The sequence below is a fragment of the Varanus komodoensis genome, unplaced genomic scaffold, assembly GCF_004798865.1.
Source record: "Varanus komodoensis strain SLA01 unplaced genomic scaffold, ASM479886v1 scaffold14_1, whole genome shotgun sequence".
Taxonomy (NCBI): Eukaryota; Metazoa; Chordata; class Lepidosauria; order Squamata; family Varanidae; genus Varanus; species Varanus komodoensis.
In genome coordinates, this window is record NW_025335438.1 from 13587574 (window position 1) to 13600550 (window position 12977).

General features: G+C 49.0%; 1 protein-coding gene across 1 annotated transcript; it reads right to left on the reverse strand.

The window, feature by feature from the left end:
* Nucleotides 1-591: 591 nt before the first annotated feature.
* Nucleotides 592-1527, reverse strand: BHLHE22 (basic helix-loop-helix family member e22). Its single transcript, XM_044424427.1, has one exon. The coding sequence runs from the start codon at nucleotides 1525-1527 to the stop codon at nucleotides 592-594; it is 936 nt and encodes a 311-aa protein (XP_044280362.1).
* Nucleotides 1528-12977: the final 11450 nt, after the last annotated feature.

Below are 12977 nucleotides of genomic sequence, written 5' to 3' on the forward strand. Positions count from 1 at the left end.
TGCTCACTCTGCCAAAACTCTGTGTGCATTTTCACAGGTTCAAAAATTCAGAGAAAATTAAAAAATGCAAGTATTTTCAGAGCAATTTTTGCACATGTCTAATCTCAAGAAGTCTGCATTTCAAGTTTGCTTGTTTCCTGGCTCAGAAGCAATAAAATAAAATATCGTCGTCGTCATCTTCCTTTTTAAAAAGAACTTTTCAAGTGCCCTTCTTGATTTGTCTGAGTTTACAATCCAACTTGCTTCCACCACATCTATCCCTAGCCCAAGCCCAACCAACACCCGTCCCAGTCCTTGGTTGCCTATAGCAAAGTTCCCAGTACTTGAAAGTTTCAAAGAAACCATGTGGAGGACTGAGGATGTTTCCCCCGATCTACAATTTATCTTTGTCCACACTCACCCAAAAACATACACCCCCAAAAATTGCGATTGTGTGTGTGTTTAAACTTAGCTGAGGTCTTAGTTGCACTTAAGTCCCCCTTTTGCCCCCTGATCATCCCCCGAAAGGCGGCTGTAGCAGAAGTCCTGCCCAGGGAGGGAGGGAGGGAAGGAAGGATAGAGGGAGGGATCGGGCGGGAGTTCAGGTCTCTTTTAAGGCTTCTCCGTGCACTGTTTGCAGAGACTGGACGAGACGCTGTTGAAAATGGCACATTTCTCCGGGCACGAGGTGGCGGGAGGCAGGCCGGCGCTGAAGGGGTAGCTCGCTGCCGCCTGTTCGTAGGCTCCGAGCGCCGGGTGCAAGGCGGCGGCCGCGGCGGCCGCGGCCGCCGAGCTGGGGAGCGAGGCGGCCGAGATGGCCTGGCCCTGGTTGAGATAGGCGACGAGGCGGCGCATCTCGTCGAGGGCCTGCGCCTGCATGAGGATGTAGTTCTTGGCCAGGAGCAGCGTGGCGATCTTGGAGAGCTTCCGCACCGAGGGGCTGTGAGCGTAAGGGATGACGGCCCGCAGCTCGTCGAGCGCGTCGTTCAGGTCGTGCATGCGCCGCCGCTCGCGGGCGTTGATGTTGAGGCGCAGCGCCTTCTGCTCCTTGGACTTCTTGCTCCCGCCGCCGCCGCCGCCGCCGCCGTGGTGGCTGTTGGAGCAGGCGCCGCCCTCGGGCGCCTTCAGGAGGGCGCCCCCCGCGCCCACCACGACCCCCGAGCCGCCGCCGCCCCCGCCGGGGCCCCGGAGCAGCAGCTCGCAGCGCCCGTCGCTGTCGTCGTCCGGGCTCTGCTCGCCGCCGCTGCTCTCGGCCACCGAGCTGCGGCTCGTCGTGCCCTGCCCGTACTTGACGCACACGGCGCTGCCCAGCGGGTCGCCGGCCACCAGCGCGCCGGCCGCGCCTTCCCGCAGCAGCGCCTCGGAGTCGGCCGGCTCGTAGCAGCCGAGCGGGGACGGCGCTTGCCGCTGCTCGCCCCGTTGCGGCGGGTGGGCTGCCAGGTCGAGCCCCGGGGGCGAGCGGAAGGCAGACTCCATCCTCTTGGCCGAGGCGCCGAGACTCTTGTGGAACAAGTCCTCATCCGAAGCCAGGCTCAGAGCCCTCTGCATGGTCCCAGCCGGCGGGCTCCCCTCCTCCGACTCCTCCTGCCGCCCCCTCCGCCCCCCTCTCCCGCGCCCCCTTCCGCCGCTCCAAAGCGCCGGGCCGGCGGCTGCGGCTGCGGCTGACTGGACTGAGCTGGCCTCCCGCACGGCGCCGCTCCGCGCTTCGCCGTCGCCGTCCTCCTCCTCCTCCTCCTCCTCTTCCCGCCGGCGGAGTCCCTCCGAGGTGAGGCGCTCGGCCGGCCTCTCCGGCGCGCGTGCCTTCTCCCCCTCAGCGCGCGTCGCTCGCCCGCGCCGGCTCGCCCGCTCTCATCGTCTCTCTCCTCTCACCCGGCGAAGGGCTCGGGCATTGTGAGCTGCCGGCGAGCCTCTCGCGCCGTTTATCTCGCCTGGATTCGCCTTCAGGAGATTTCCGGGACCCATCAGGGGCGAGGAAGAAAAAAAAAGAAAGAAGGAAAAAGAAACAGGAGCACGAGCGCCCGCTTGCTTGCTCTCTCGCTCGCTCCTGCTACTGCTGTCGCCCGCCCGCCCGCCGCCGCCGCCGCCGCCGCCACAGACGGGGGAGTCTTTTACCTCATTATCTCGCCGAGAAGGTTATTATGAAGAAGCCTCGCCTGTTGGGACAGAGCTTTCTACCCAATCAGGTTAACGTTTTAATTAATAGGATTAAAACGGTAACAAACGAGCCCAGGCGCTAGGTTGGCCCGGAGTCTGAAGAGTTTTCATTTCACGCGCGCGCTCGCGCAGGCGCACGCGCGCGCTCGCGGTGGCGCGCGCGCGCATTCACACACACGCACAGAGACACAGACAGGCACTCGACGCTAGCACGCAGGCAGGGAGCGCTAGGTCTGGAGCAGACGAAGACAGGCGGCAGCTCGCGCTTTATAAAAGGCGCCTGCTCCATTATTCTCCCTGCCATCTGTAGGCACAGCTTAACGCATATGTTTGCAAGGCGTTGTGTCCTATTAGGAACCCAACAACTGCCTTTAAAGCTTGACATGTGTGGCGACTTTCACTCCTCAATGAGCACACTTAAAAGCCCGACTTGGGTCGGAGAATGCTCTTTACTTCCTTCAGCAAATTGAGGGGCGGGCGGGCTGCACACTCTCTCTCCGGGGGTTGCCCGCGGACTTCTGCTAACTTTGCACCGACGCCAGCGTGACGCCCCTGCGGACGTCCAGCTCACGACCATCCCGCGGCCGCCCAGCTGCACTGCGAAATCGGGGCTGGGTGGCGGGGGGGGGGGGGCTGGGAGGTGTGGAGCCGCTCGCCTCTTTATTGGCTATCCGGCTTCACCCTGGGCGCAGGCCAGTCGTCTCTGTGGCGAGGCACCCTACGTACGGGGGGTCTCGCGGGGAGAGGGGCTGGGCGTGGTGCAAGGCGTGCTCAGCTCCATCTTCCCTCACCCGTTCTCCCCGCTTTTGCGCTCTGCCGTCGACATCAGCCTCATTTTCTCCAACGTTACGAGAAACCGTAAAATCAACAGGGAGGTTTCAGTCGCCTGATTTGGGAAGGTGTTTGTGGGGGCGCTCCCTCTCCCCCCCCCCCCGCGCCTGACTTTCAAGGCATATTCTAAGAAACAAGAGATGGGATGTACACCGATTTCAGTCCTAGATCCACCGTTGTACCCGCAGGACCCAATTCCAAATAAACTTGTTTTAGGATTGCAGTGCCCGTTCCAATAGCCTTATGTCAAACTGCAGATGTATAGATCGTGGGTGATGTGCTGGATCCCTAACCTTGTTAGGGATCACTTTTAAACGGCAGGACTTCAGGACAGATGCACTCTATAGAACGCCCGCTGCATGGCCTCTTTATGCAATGGAAATCTACCTAATACCAGATAAACATTGTATTCCTATGCTAACTCTCAGCCCTTCTCCGTCTCTCCCTTTTCTAGCAGTCAGGGTGTGACAGGGATATCTAAGAGAGTGTCTATCTGATCCACTAGTCTTGGCGGTGGGCGGCAGCAATTTCCAATTTTATTATATGCTTTCCAAAGGCCCACGGCATATAATAGCAGGGGTTTGGGGTTCTTTATTCTAACTTATGACATCACTGAATAATAGCCCCCAACACTTCCATTAAATGATTCTTATGTGATAGAATAACTGAAGGGTATGAAATTTTGGGTTTCTCTGGTTTCATTAAAAACCTTTTAATTGTGTCTTTCACAGTTGGCCCCAGGTGTTGGACTCTTTTCATTACATTTTGCTCTAATATGATGAAATTCTAATTCTCTCCTTACCATATGGTTAAATTTCCCCACTGAGAATTAGTTGAAAAAGGAGAAATAATCTATTAATCTCTGTAATAGATTCACAAATGAGGTTTGCCACAGAACCTTGTTTCTGAATGGCAATATCAGAACAGTTGGGTGTCTCGTTTCAGCAAAGGAAAGGAGCAGGCGAGAGCAGACTCCGTTTGAATTTTTCACCTGGGAAAGAAAGAAAAGAAGCCAAGCTGCCTCCCGCCCATCCTTCCCCCCCCCCCCCGCATCCCATCCCATCCCATCCTCCTCCTGCCAGCACTGGCTATTTGCATCTAGCGAGGACACGCGTCCGATCTCGTCACTCTCGTGTCTCTACACTGCTCGAAGAGGCAAGTCAAGCCCCTTGCACAGGCCCGGCCCCCACGGAAGTGCCGTCGGACTCCATGCCACCCAGGGACCTGGCTGAATCCCCAGATCGCCCCTTTCTTGCAGGCGGCGTGGTGTTCCTCTCCATCACTGCTCAGTTCTTGCACGTAGCAACTTCATCCTTATCCGGACTATACCCTGAACCTCCTTTCAGTCCACAGCAGGATAAGTGTTCCCTGTTTTAAGTTTTGCCTCGGCTTGTAAAACTTCCAAGATAAGGGATTTCACCCGATGGGGACAGAGATCCTTTTTGCTGCTCATCGCATTTGTTCTTGGAAGACTGCAAGGCTGCGTCGCCATTGATCTGTAATGTTTCATTAACTTCCCCTTCACCGCCCTTCCCAACACCTTTTACTGCGGAAACTTTTCGGGCGGTGGTTCACCTTGCCCAGTAAGCAGTTTGTGGGAAAGGAGAGGCTCTCTTCGATGAAACACGCTCCAGGCATTTCATCATCATAACCAGAGGCTTGATCGCGCGCCGAAAGAGGGGCTGCTTAGTGAAATGATTGATGGCCTGTCGCTCTTTGGACAGGTGGACCCCTCCGCAGTGAACAGGTGGGAGAAGTGTAAGGTCATATCATTAGCAGAAAAACCCAGGGAGCCGGTCCTCCAGTTTCCCTCAGCGGCTCGGTCCGCCTTTCCTGCTCATAAGGAGGGTCAGCGACTTTCTGATTAAGCGCAGCCTTCAGCCCCCGCCCCGCGAGCGTCCCCCGCCACCCGGCTCCTGCCTCCCCCTCCGAGCAATCGCCTTCCGTTTGCCCGCTGCCTGTGCGTCCCGCCTCGCTTCAGCTAGTCCTGCTCGAGGAACGCGTACAGTTCTCAATCATTTCGCCCGAGACTTTCCGTTTCCCCGCCGCAAACTCTTCACCTAAATTCCCTGGAGGAAAGCCGCTTGCTTAATAGTCGCCACCAACTTCAGTTTGGAAGCTGGCAGCAGCAGAATTTATAGAAGCTTTAAATGCGGGGCTTATAAAAATATTTTAAAAATACCCGAGGAAAGGTCTTTGTGGTTTATGCACTCGTAAACTTTTGCTGATTGCTTCTGGGAAGTTGTCGTGCGTTTAACGCTGCACTTATCTTACAGTGCAATGAAAGCACATCTGCCCAGTGTCTCGTTACCTGGCTTAATTGTCGAGCGAGCCCCGGTAACCGACGAGGCGGGCGCTCCCACCCGGCCCGGACGTGGCTCGCGAGTGGCAGCGCCGCGTCTCTCGGGCGAGCACAGCGAGGCGCGGACCAGCGATCTACTAGGCCGTCGTGCCGAAGAGCCGGGCAGCGCCGGGGAACTTTCCGGGACGGCGTGGAGGTGTTTCAGTTTCCCGTGGCGGCGAGCAGGCAAGGCGGGGCAGGGCAAATCGCGCCCCGCCACAACAGCAAGGCGACACGGGTGCACGCGTTCAAACGAGCTCCTTTGACAGGCCCGCGGTTGCGTCCACGCGACCCCTGGCCCAAGGAAGGCACCTGGGCCCTCCGAGCGGGCGCAGAGCCGCGCAACTCCTGTCGGCAGCAACCCCTGTCAAGAATAAAGGGCAAATCACCTGGAGGGCGTCTTGTTACCCAAAGGATGGTCTGCAAGCAGTTTCCCAAATGCTGCAGCCGTCCAGGCAGCCAGGGTGACACCATCATCCCCTTGCTACCTTCACGAGTGTACATGCTCCAGTTAAGAGACTGGGCGCCAGTTCACACATACATTACATGTTCCACCGTCTGAGACCGCGAAATCAAATAATGATTCGCAAGTAGCAAAAGAGCCAGGAGGACTCGCTTGGATGACCCCAAAGTCAAGCATCGGCCCAAGTCAGCCCAGGCACCCAGCTGCTCCGGCGAGGGAAGCCATTCCCAGGTTCACCCGGGAGTCAAACAGAGGAAGACAAGGCAGTATGCGTGAATCATGACAAACTCGATGGATTACTCCAGAGAGAGTGGTCTGAATGCCACATACTATCAGCAGAGTGACAAAGAGGCTTAACTTGTTTTTTAAAAGCTAAGCAGTGTTTGGAATGGGACTTTAGATATTGCTCCAGTATCAGTGGTAGTTCAAAGCCATCTCACGATACTTCAGCGGGACTTATTTCTAGATGGCCACATCGCCACCCAATTTTGTAACCACAGTAAGATTTCAGAGATCGAGGCATGCGTCCAGCAACCCTGAAAGAAGAGTCTCTCTCCAAAGGGGAAAAAGTGGGGGGAGTCCCCCGATAGTGCCAAAAGGTGCGCTTCCTTTTGCTATCCACCCCCATGATGTCACTGCACCCACAGGCAAAAGTTTACTGCGAGTGCGGAATATTTGATAAAGGTTGAAGGTAACTTCACAGCAACCTGAATGCCCCTCCCTGCAAAAGTGGAGAAATGCTAAGAGTTTATCTGTCGCGTCGAGAATAGCCGGTCTTAAGGTTAGGAGCAGATCGAACTTATTATTCTTTCCTCCTCTTCATTTTTCACCTGATCTGGACATTTCAGGGAGCAAGATCTGCTTTATCTGGATTCTTTTCCGCAAATGCCAGAATAAAATGCAGCATTCCAAGTTTAATCACATTTATCTAAAAGATGCGCCAATGTTTTCTCAACAAAAGTAGAGGGCTGCGATCCTAAACATATCTACAAGGAAAAAATTCCCACTGTCTGCACTCCTGACGGCTGCGCAAACACATTTTAAAGTTGGGTTACTGGCCAGGGTGCTTAGCATCCTGGCCTAAAAATCGTTGCAACCTACTACCCAGTAGAATACGAGTCCTTTGGACTGTAAAATGCCAAAATTTCTGTTTTCAGTCAGACACACACCAGGGGGTTTCGTCACCCTCTTTGTTTGGATTCACTACTCACTTCTGGGCTCGCATCCTGGTGCTGTGTTTAAATTCTGGGCCCGCTCCAGCTCAAGCCATCCGTGAGCAAAACGGCAGCCTGACCCACATGTACTTGGGAATAAGCCTCACAGCACTTTGTGGGACCGGCTTCTGTCCATCTGCCCTCTTACGCCACCGAAACAAGGCCATCGATTCGTTGCTAGCTTGCGCTCTACAACTTTCCGTAGCACTTCCAGCACAGCAAAGTTGAGCTGGATTGGGGCATACAGTTTCCGGCTGTTTGCCTGTTTAGCCGGAGAGAATAATTTGCAGGATCTTTCCAGACAATATCCCACCAACTTTCCCCCAACCACGAATAGATGTCGAAATGGTATTGCTGGTGGGTTGCTCTGATACGCCAAAGGGTTAATTGTATATCCATCAGTCTTTTTCGCCTGCGTTTCCCACTGGGCGACTACTGGCCATCCGTGGACCAAGCAGAAGAATGCCAAGGCAAGAATGAGAAAATAACCGAAAGCGTCTGCAGCAGAAAGCTTCAAGGAAATGGTCTCCAAACTTTTCTGCCGGTTTGCCCCGCGGAAATCTATGCCGGTTACATCACAGAAACTGGCAAACATCAGGCAGCGAGAGGCTCAGAGAGGGTTTTAGAGCAGCCATTTGTTTAAAGATGCACCTTTGCTGGCAAAGGCAGAAAAGTTGTAAAGAGCAAGCGCACGTACAACGCCGAGAGCAAGATCTTGGGCGAGAGAGGCGGAGAGCTTCGTCCGCTCGCCAAATGCTGGTAGCACCTTCCCTTCCCCCAAACGGCTTCCCTTTTCACCTGCCCCTACCCAAACAGGGTTAAATCAGCACGACCTCAGCAGCGGATCCCATAATTAAAACAATCCCATTAGCTGTGCATTTAACAGTTTCATAAGCACGTCCTCCGGTACAGAGAGAACAACATCTCCTGTTTAGGATAAAAACACGCCCTTTTAGAAACTAGAAAACATGGTCTATTGAAAGCATTCCAAGTGTTGTCCAGCAGCCGATACACCGAACACTCAGACCTGATTAGGTGGATGGACGTTAATTTCTCAGCTCAGTCCTAAATACACATTTAACGCCTACTTGACAAAAGCAAAACAACGCACGCAAAATACACAGACAACTTCAGCTTGTTTACATTCTGATGAGAAGCTCAGCTTAAAAAGCTGTTGGTGGGAAGTCCCGATGGTTCTATTGCAGGCATCGCACCAATGGGTTGATCGAAGAGTCCTGAAGTTATGGAGAGGGTGGAGGGGAGCAGAATTTCTAACAGCAGATCAAAGTCATTTAGCTCCTGCAGCAACCTTTGTGGCTTTTTAGAGGTGCTAAACAAAAATATAATATCCACACTTTGGACTGTTTTCTTCAAATGCATACTGTATATACACAAACTCACAAGAAGGGATCACATTAGGATCTTCTGAAGTTCTTTAATTAAAACCTTGATTTATTGTGGAAAAGACTGCTTAAGTGGGATTGTAACAAAATTCTTGTCCTCCCCACTCTGCTCACCTTCATTTCTAAGTTACTTTCCACAAATATAGTGGTAAGGCGTATAGATATATTTTGCAAGATACAAAGGAACACATTGATCCAATTCTCTGTAAGATCCTGATGTATACATTCTAAAAGTCCTAGATGCAATACACATGCAAGTAAAGTGCCATTGTAGCCTGCTTTAACAATACTTAAAGATAATATACTTGTGATTAGCGACTATTTGCTCCACATTTTCACAAATTGTAGACACGGGCTTATATTGGTTCAAATTACAGTTATGTAGTAGCACTTCCTCCAGCCCTCCACCAATTTCTTCCTTAAAGAGAGAGAGAGAAAGAGAGAGAGAGAGAGAGCTGGATGAAAAAATTCGGATTGTTCTTGTAGGCTCCAGTCAGCGATTCAAAATCCACAGCTCCATCTCCTGGCAAAATGGGGAATACCTTCATTTAGAGTGCACAGACTTTTTGGAAACTGCTTAGTAAAGTTTCAAGTAAAGTTGGGCTTTGTCTAGCATTTTAATATTTTGTATATTTTAATCCTTATAATGTTTTATCCTTACATTAAAGTCAAGGATGTGACATATCTGAAGTCGACATGCCTTATACATCCCGATTATCCCAGTTTTGAGGTGAGGAAGATGGGGCTTCTCCTAAAGCACAAGATGGGGGTGTCTGGATGAGTGGCTGCTAAGTTTCAGGCAGTGACAGTGATCAGAGGTACTTTTCATGAGCTTTTGCGGGTGTGTTTGGTATATTTCATATATTGCTATGCATATATAATGTATACAATCTTCAGGCAAAGATTTGACCTCAGTCACCCAACCTCTGAACACTCCTGAAACAGGTTTCTGCAAAGGACTCTGTGTGGGACGACTCTTGAAGATGGTTCAGGAATGCCAGCTGCTGCAGCTCACCTCAGGATGAGAACAAGTTCCAGGGCAGCAGTTGCAATGGCTGGCTATTAGATTCTGGGCCAAGTTAAAAGTGCTGGTTATGATCTTTGAAGATTGCTATTGGAGGTGGGCGATGCACTTTGGCCTACAATTCCCATCATCCTTCACCATTGGTGATGTTGGCCATGGCTGAACATCATCTATGTTCAACATCTATGTTGCCCACAACTGATCTACTTGGTCTCTACCCTGAATACATCAAGGCACACCTCTTTATGTAGCTGCGGGTGTTACCAAGTCTATATGGGAAGAATAGCCTTGCCTCCCCATTCTTTAAGGAAGGATGAACTGCTTGGAGCCATTCCTCTTCTCCGACAGTGCTCATGTTGTGGGATAAGTGGACAGGTGAAGCATGTCTGGTCCATCTTTTCTGGCCTTGCACAGATAGTTAAGACTGACCCTTCAAAAAAGCATTGCTGGTATTAGCAGCTGGAGTGTGTGTCTTGTGTTTTATTCTGACTGAATTCATCTTTTCTTTTCTTTTCTTTTCTTTTCTTTTCTTTTCTTTTCTTTTCTTTTTGGACTAGGGGAATCCTTTTTTTGCAATTTGATCTCTGTGAGAGATAATGAGAGAGAGAGAGAGAAGTAAATATATGCCATCAATATCTATCTCTATGCATGAATGAAATATTTCCATTATTTGTGTAATAACCCACCACTGTCTCATACTCAAAACATATTATAGCAGTTACTCATAAAGTTGAGCATTTCAGTACACTGATATTATAGAGATGTACATCTTTTACTGTATAGATTACATGGAAATTTACACAAGGAAATTGCTAATGGGTTTTGTATAGTAGCAAACAAACTTCCATTTAGTCAATGGCACATGTCTTTGATAGTAGCAAAAATGTTGTTCCAACTAATCCTTGTGATACTAGGAAATGCAAAATTGTTTTTCTCTTTTAAAGATTAAATTATAACTAAGCAATTTCAGGCTCAATTCTATGCAAGTTCAGATAGAATTCTACAAAATTCTACAACTCCCAGCATTTCTCTGTCAGCCATACTATCTGTGGAATGTTGAAATTTGTAAAACTTTTTCAGTCTAAACATTCATAGCTTTGCACACTTAGGTTGCAATTCTAAATAAGCAATTTACTTGGGAGTATGATCTGTTGAACTTAATGGGGATTTGGAATAAAGATGCTCAGACTTAATCATCACTAGTTACCTGAAGGCATAAGTGTAAGCATATTGAGACAGAAAGTACTACCACTCCCAGTCCTTTCCTGGGAGCCATGCTTGCTGTGGAATGCTCAGAGATGTAGGACACTTTCTTTTGTCTAAACACACATAGAAGTGTGACCCAAACCATCCTTTCGTGTCTTGTGCAATAATTCAATAATCTATAGAAACACCAAGAATGTTTACATTTTGTCCACATACATCTTCACTGCAGAGAAAATTGTAGAGAACGGGAGCCCCATCTTGAGTTGTCTTTCAGCAGTTCACTGTAACAATGACATAATTGTTTTCTGTATTTCTCAAACTTTGTCCAAGGGTCCAGTGGTGAAGAATCACACCATGTGATGATGCCATTTCACAGGAAAGTGTCTGCTTAAAAATTATTGGGAGGAGTGGGAAAATCACTAAATCACTTATACTGAGCATAATGTATTATACCACCTTTATGTAGGCAATTCTTAATTTTGAAGAGTAGTCTGCTTAAATATTTTTCTCAGAGATAGATTTAAGGTTAATAGCCACTAGAGTTAACATTTACTGAATTCATATCTATTTATTTGTAGACTTTTTATGCCACTCTTCAGCTAAAAATGTTTACAGAGTGACTTACATATGCTCAGTTCAACATCAGCCATCCTTTTCTGCCCTAGGCTGAATTCCCTATGTACCCTGACCTGGAAGTAAAGTTTGTTGATACTTAATTCTGGATAAACATGCATAAGGTTGTACTGTGCATGAAAATTATCAGTTAATGAATGTACTGCTCTTTGTGAAGTGGGGGACAGAAAGAACTTAAAAAGAACCAAAAAGTTGTAGCCCGTATTCAGCATGACAGAGTCATTAAGATCTTCACTAGTGACTGTAGGATGTCTGAACTGGTGGTGCTTAGAATTTCTTATAGTTGCAAATCCGTTGTTATTGTGTGATAAAAAATGGCAGAGAATCATCTTTAAATCAAAAGTATATCTTAGTCAACAACTTGAAATTACAGGCATATAAACATCAAAAAGAAAAGACGTAAGCATCACTAGTGAAAACCGTGGAGAATTTGACTGTGGTATAATCTGCAAGGGCTTTAGCTCACTGAGATCACTCCAGGCAGGTCAAGTCAAAGCAGAAGTCAGCACCTTGGAAAGTTCCCAGCGCTGCCTTCTGGCTGAGCTATGGAAAGCTCAGCTAAGCCATTCTGAATAACCCAGTGTGACCATCAGACAGCTAGGTTCAGTTCAGTGTGGGCAGTTCTCCCCATCCTTTGCACTCAGTGCTCTGGCTGTGGCATGTATCCTAGTGTCCTTCACAGCAGAACCTGTCTTCCCCTCCCCATTCTGACTGCTAACCTTTTTCAGTTGGTGCTCTCCCCCTTAACTGGACTCTTAAAAATGCAACTGGTGTCAGATAACCCCTATTTTATTTAGTTCAGTCACTGGAAACTTCTCTCTCTCTCTCTCTCTCTCACACACACACACACACACACACACACACACACACACACACACATTTTGTTGGTCCTTTGCAAGACCAACAAGAATACATTTACAGGTATCTGTCATTTGTATTCATGAATGGTTAATTCCATTGTTGTTTCAGCTGTGAAAAGGAAGAGAAGGCAAAACTGCATACAGGCTAATTTGTGCAGAGTTTCTGGCTCTCATCTGCCTTTCTGTCAGGTGAAAAGCACTTGCAATGGGAAAAAAAGCAAATACTCCAAATGGGCATGGCAGAAACATCTCCCCCTTAACAATGGAATCCTCTCAATTTTAATTGTAGAATTGATAGTGCCTCCTACCATTTCAGCACCTCTTTGAGTCTCTAGGTACTCTGAAGAGGATATCTTAGCCACCTTCCCCTTTACAGCAATTTCAGCAGATGCACACATTTCCCTTCTATTTACTACCCAGCTATTACAAGTTTGTATTATTTCCTACCTCCACCCCATTTCAATGTGCATTTTTAGAACTGTCAAGGAACTACATTAGCAACAATAGTTAATAGTTAACACTACATTAAGTGTTCCAGAAAGGACACTCAAAAAGGGTGGGGAATTAAGATTTCTCCTTTCTGGAGTAGCTTGAAATCAGGAAAGCACTGAAGGGTTGAGGTTAGTTCAACATCTAAAAGACAGAGAATTATATCGCTAAGTGGGTGATACTGCTTCCTGCTGTTTCTGGTGCATGTCCTTTCTCTACTTTTTTTGCCATTTACCAGTGCTTTGCTGTTGTCAGCAACTGTGCTCAGGCTAGCCTATATTCAGTCTCATCTTGTATCAGATGCACTTGCTTACCTGTGCCTGTGCACTTGCACACCTGGGAAGGACCACCAGCACCACTAATAACAAATAAAAACAATT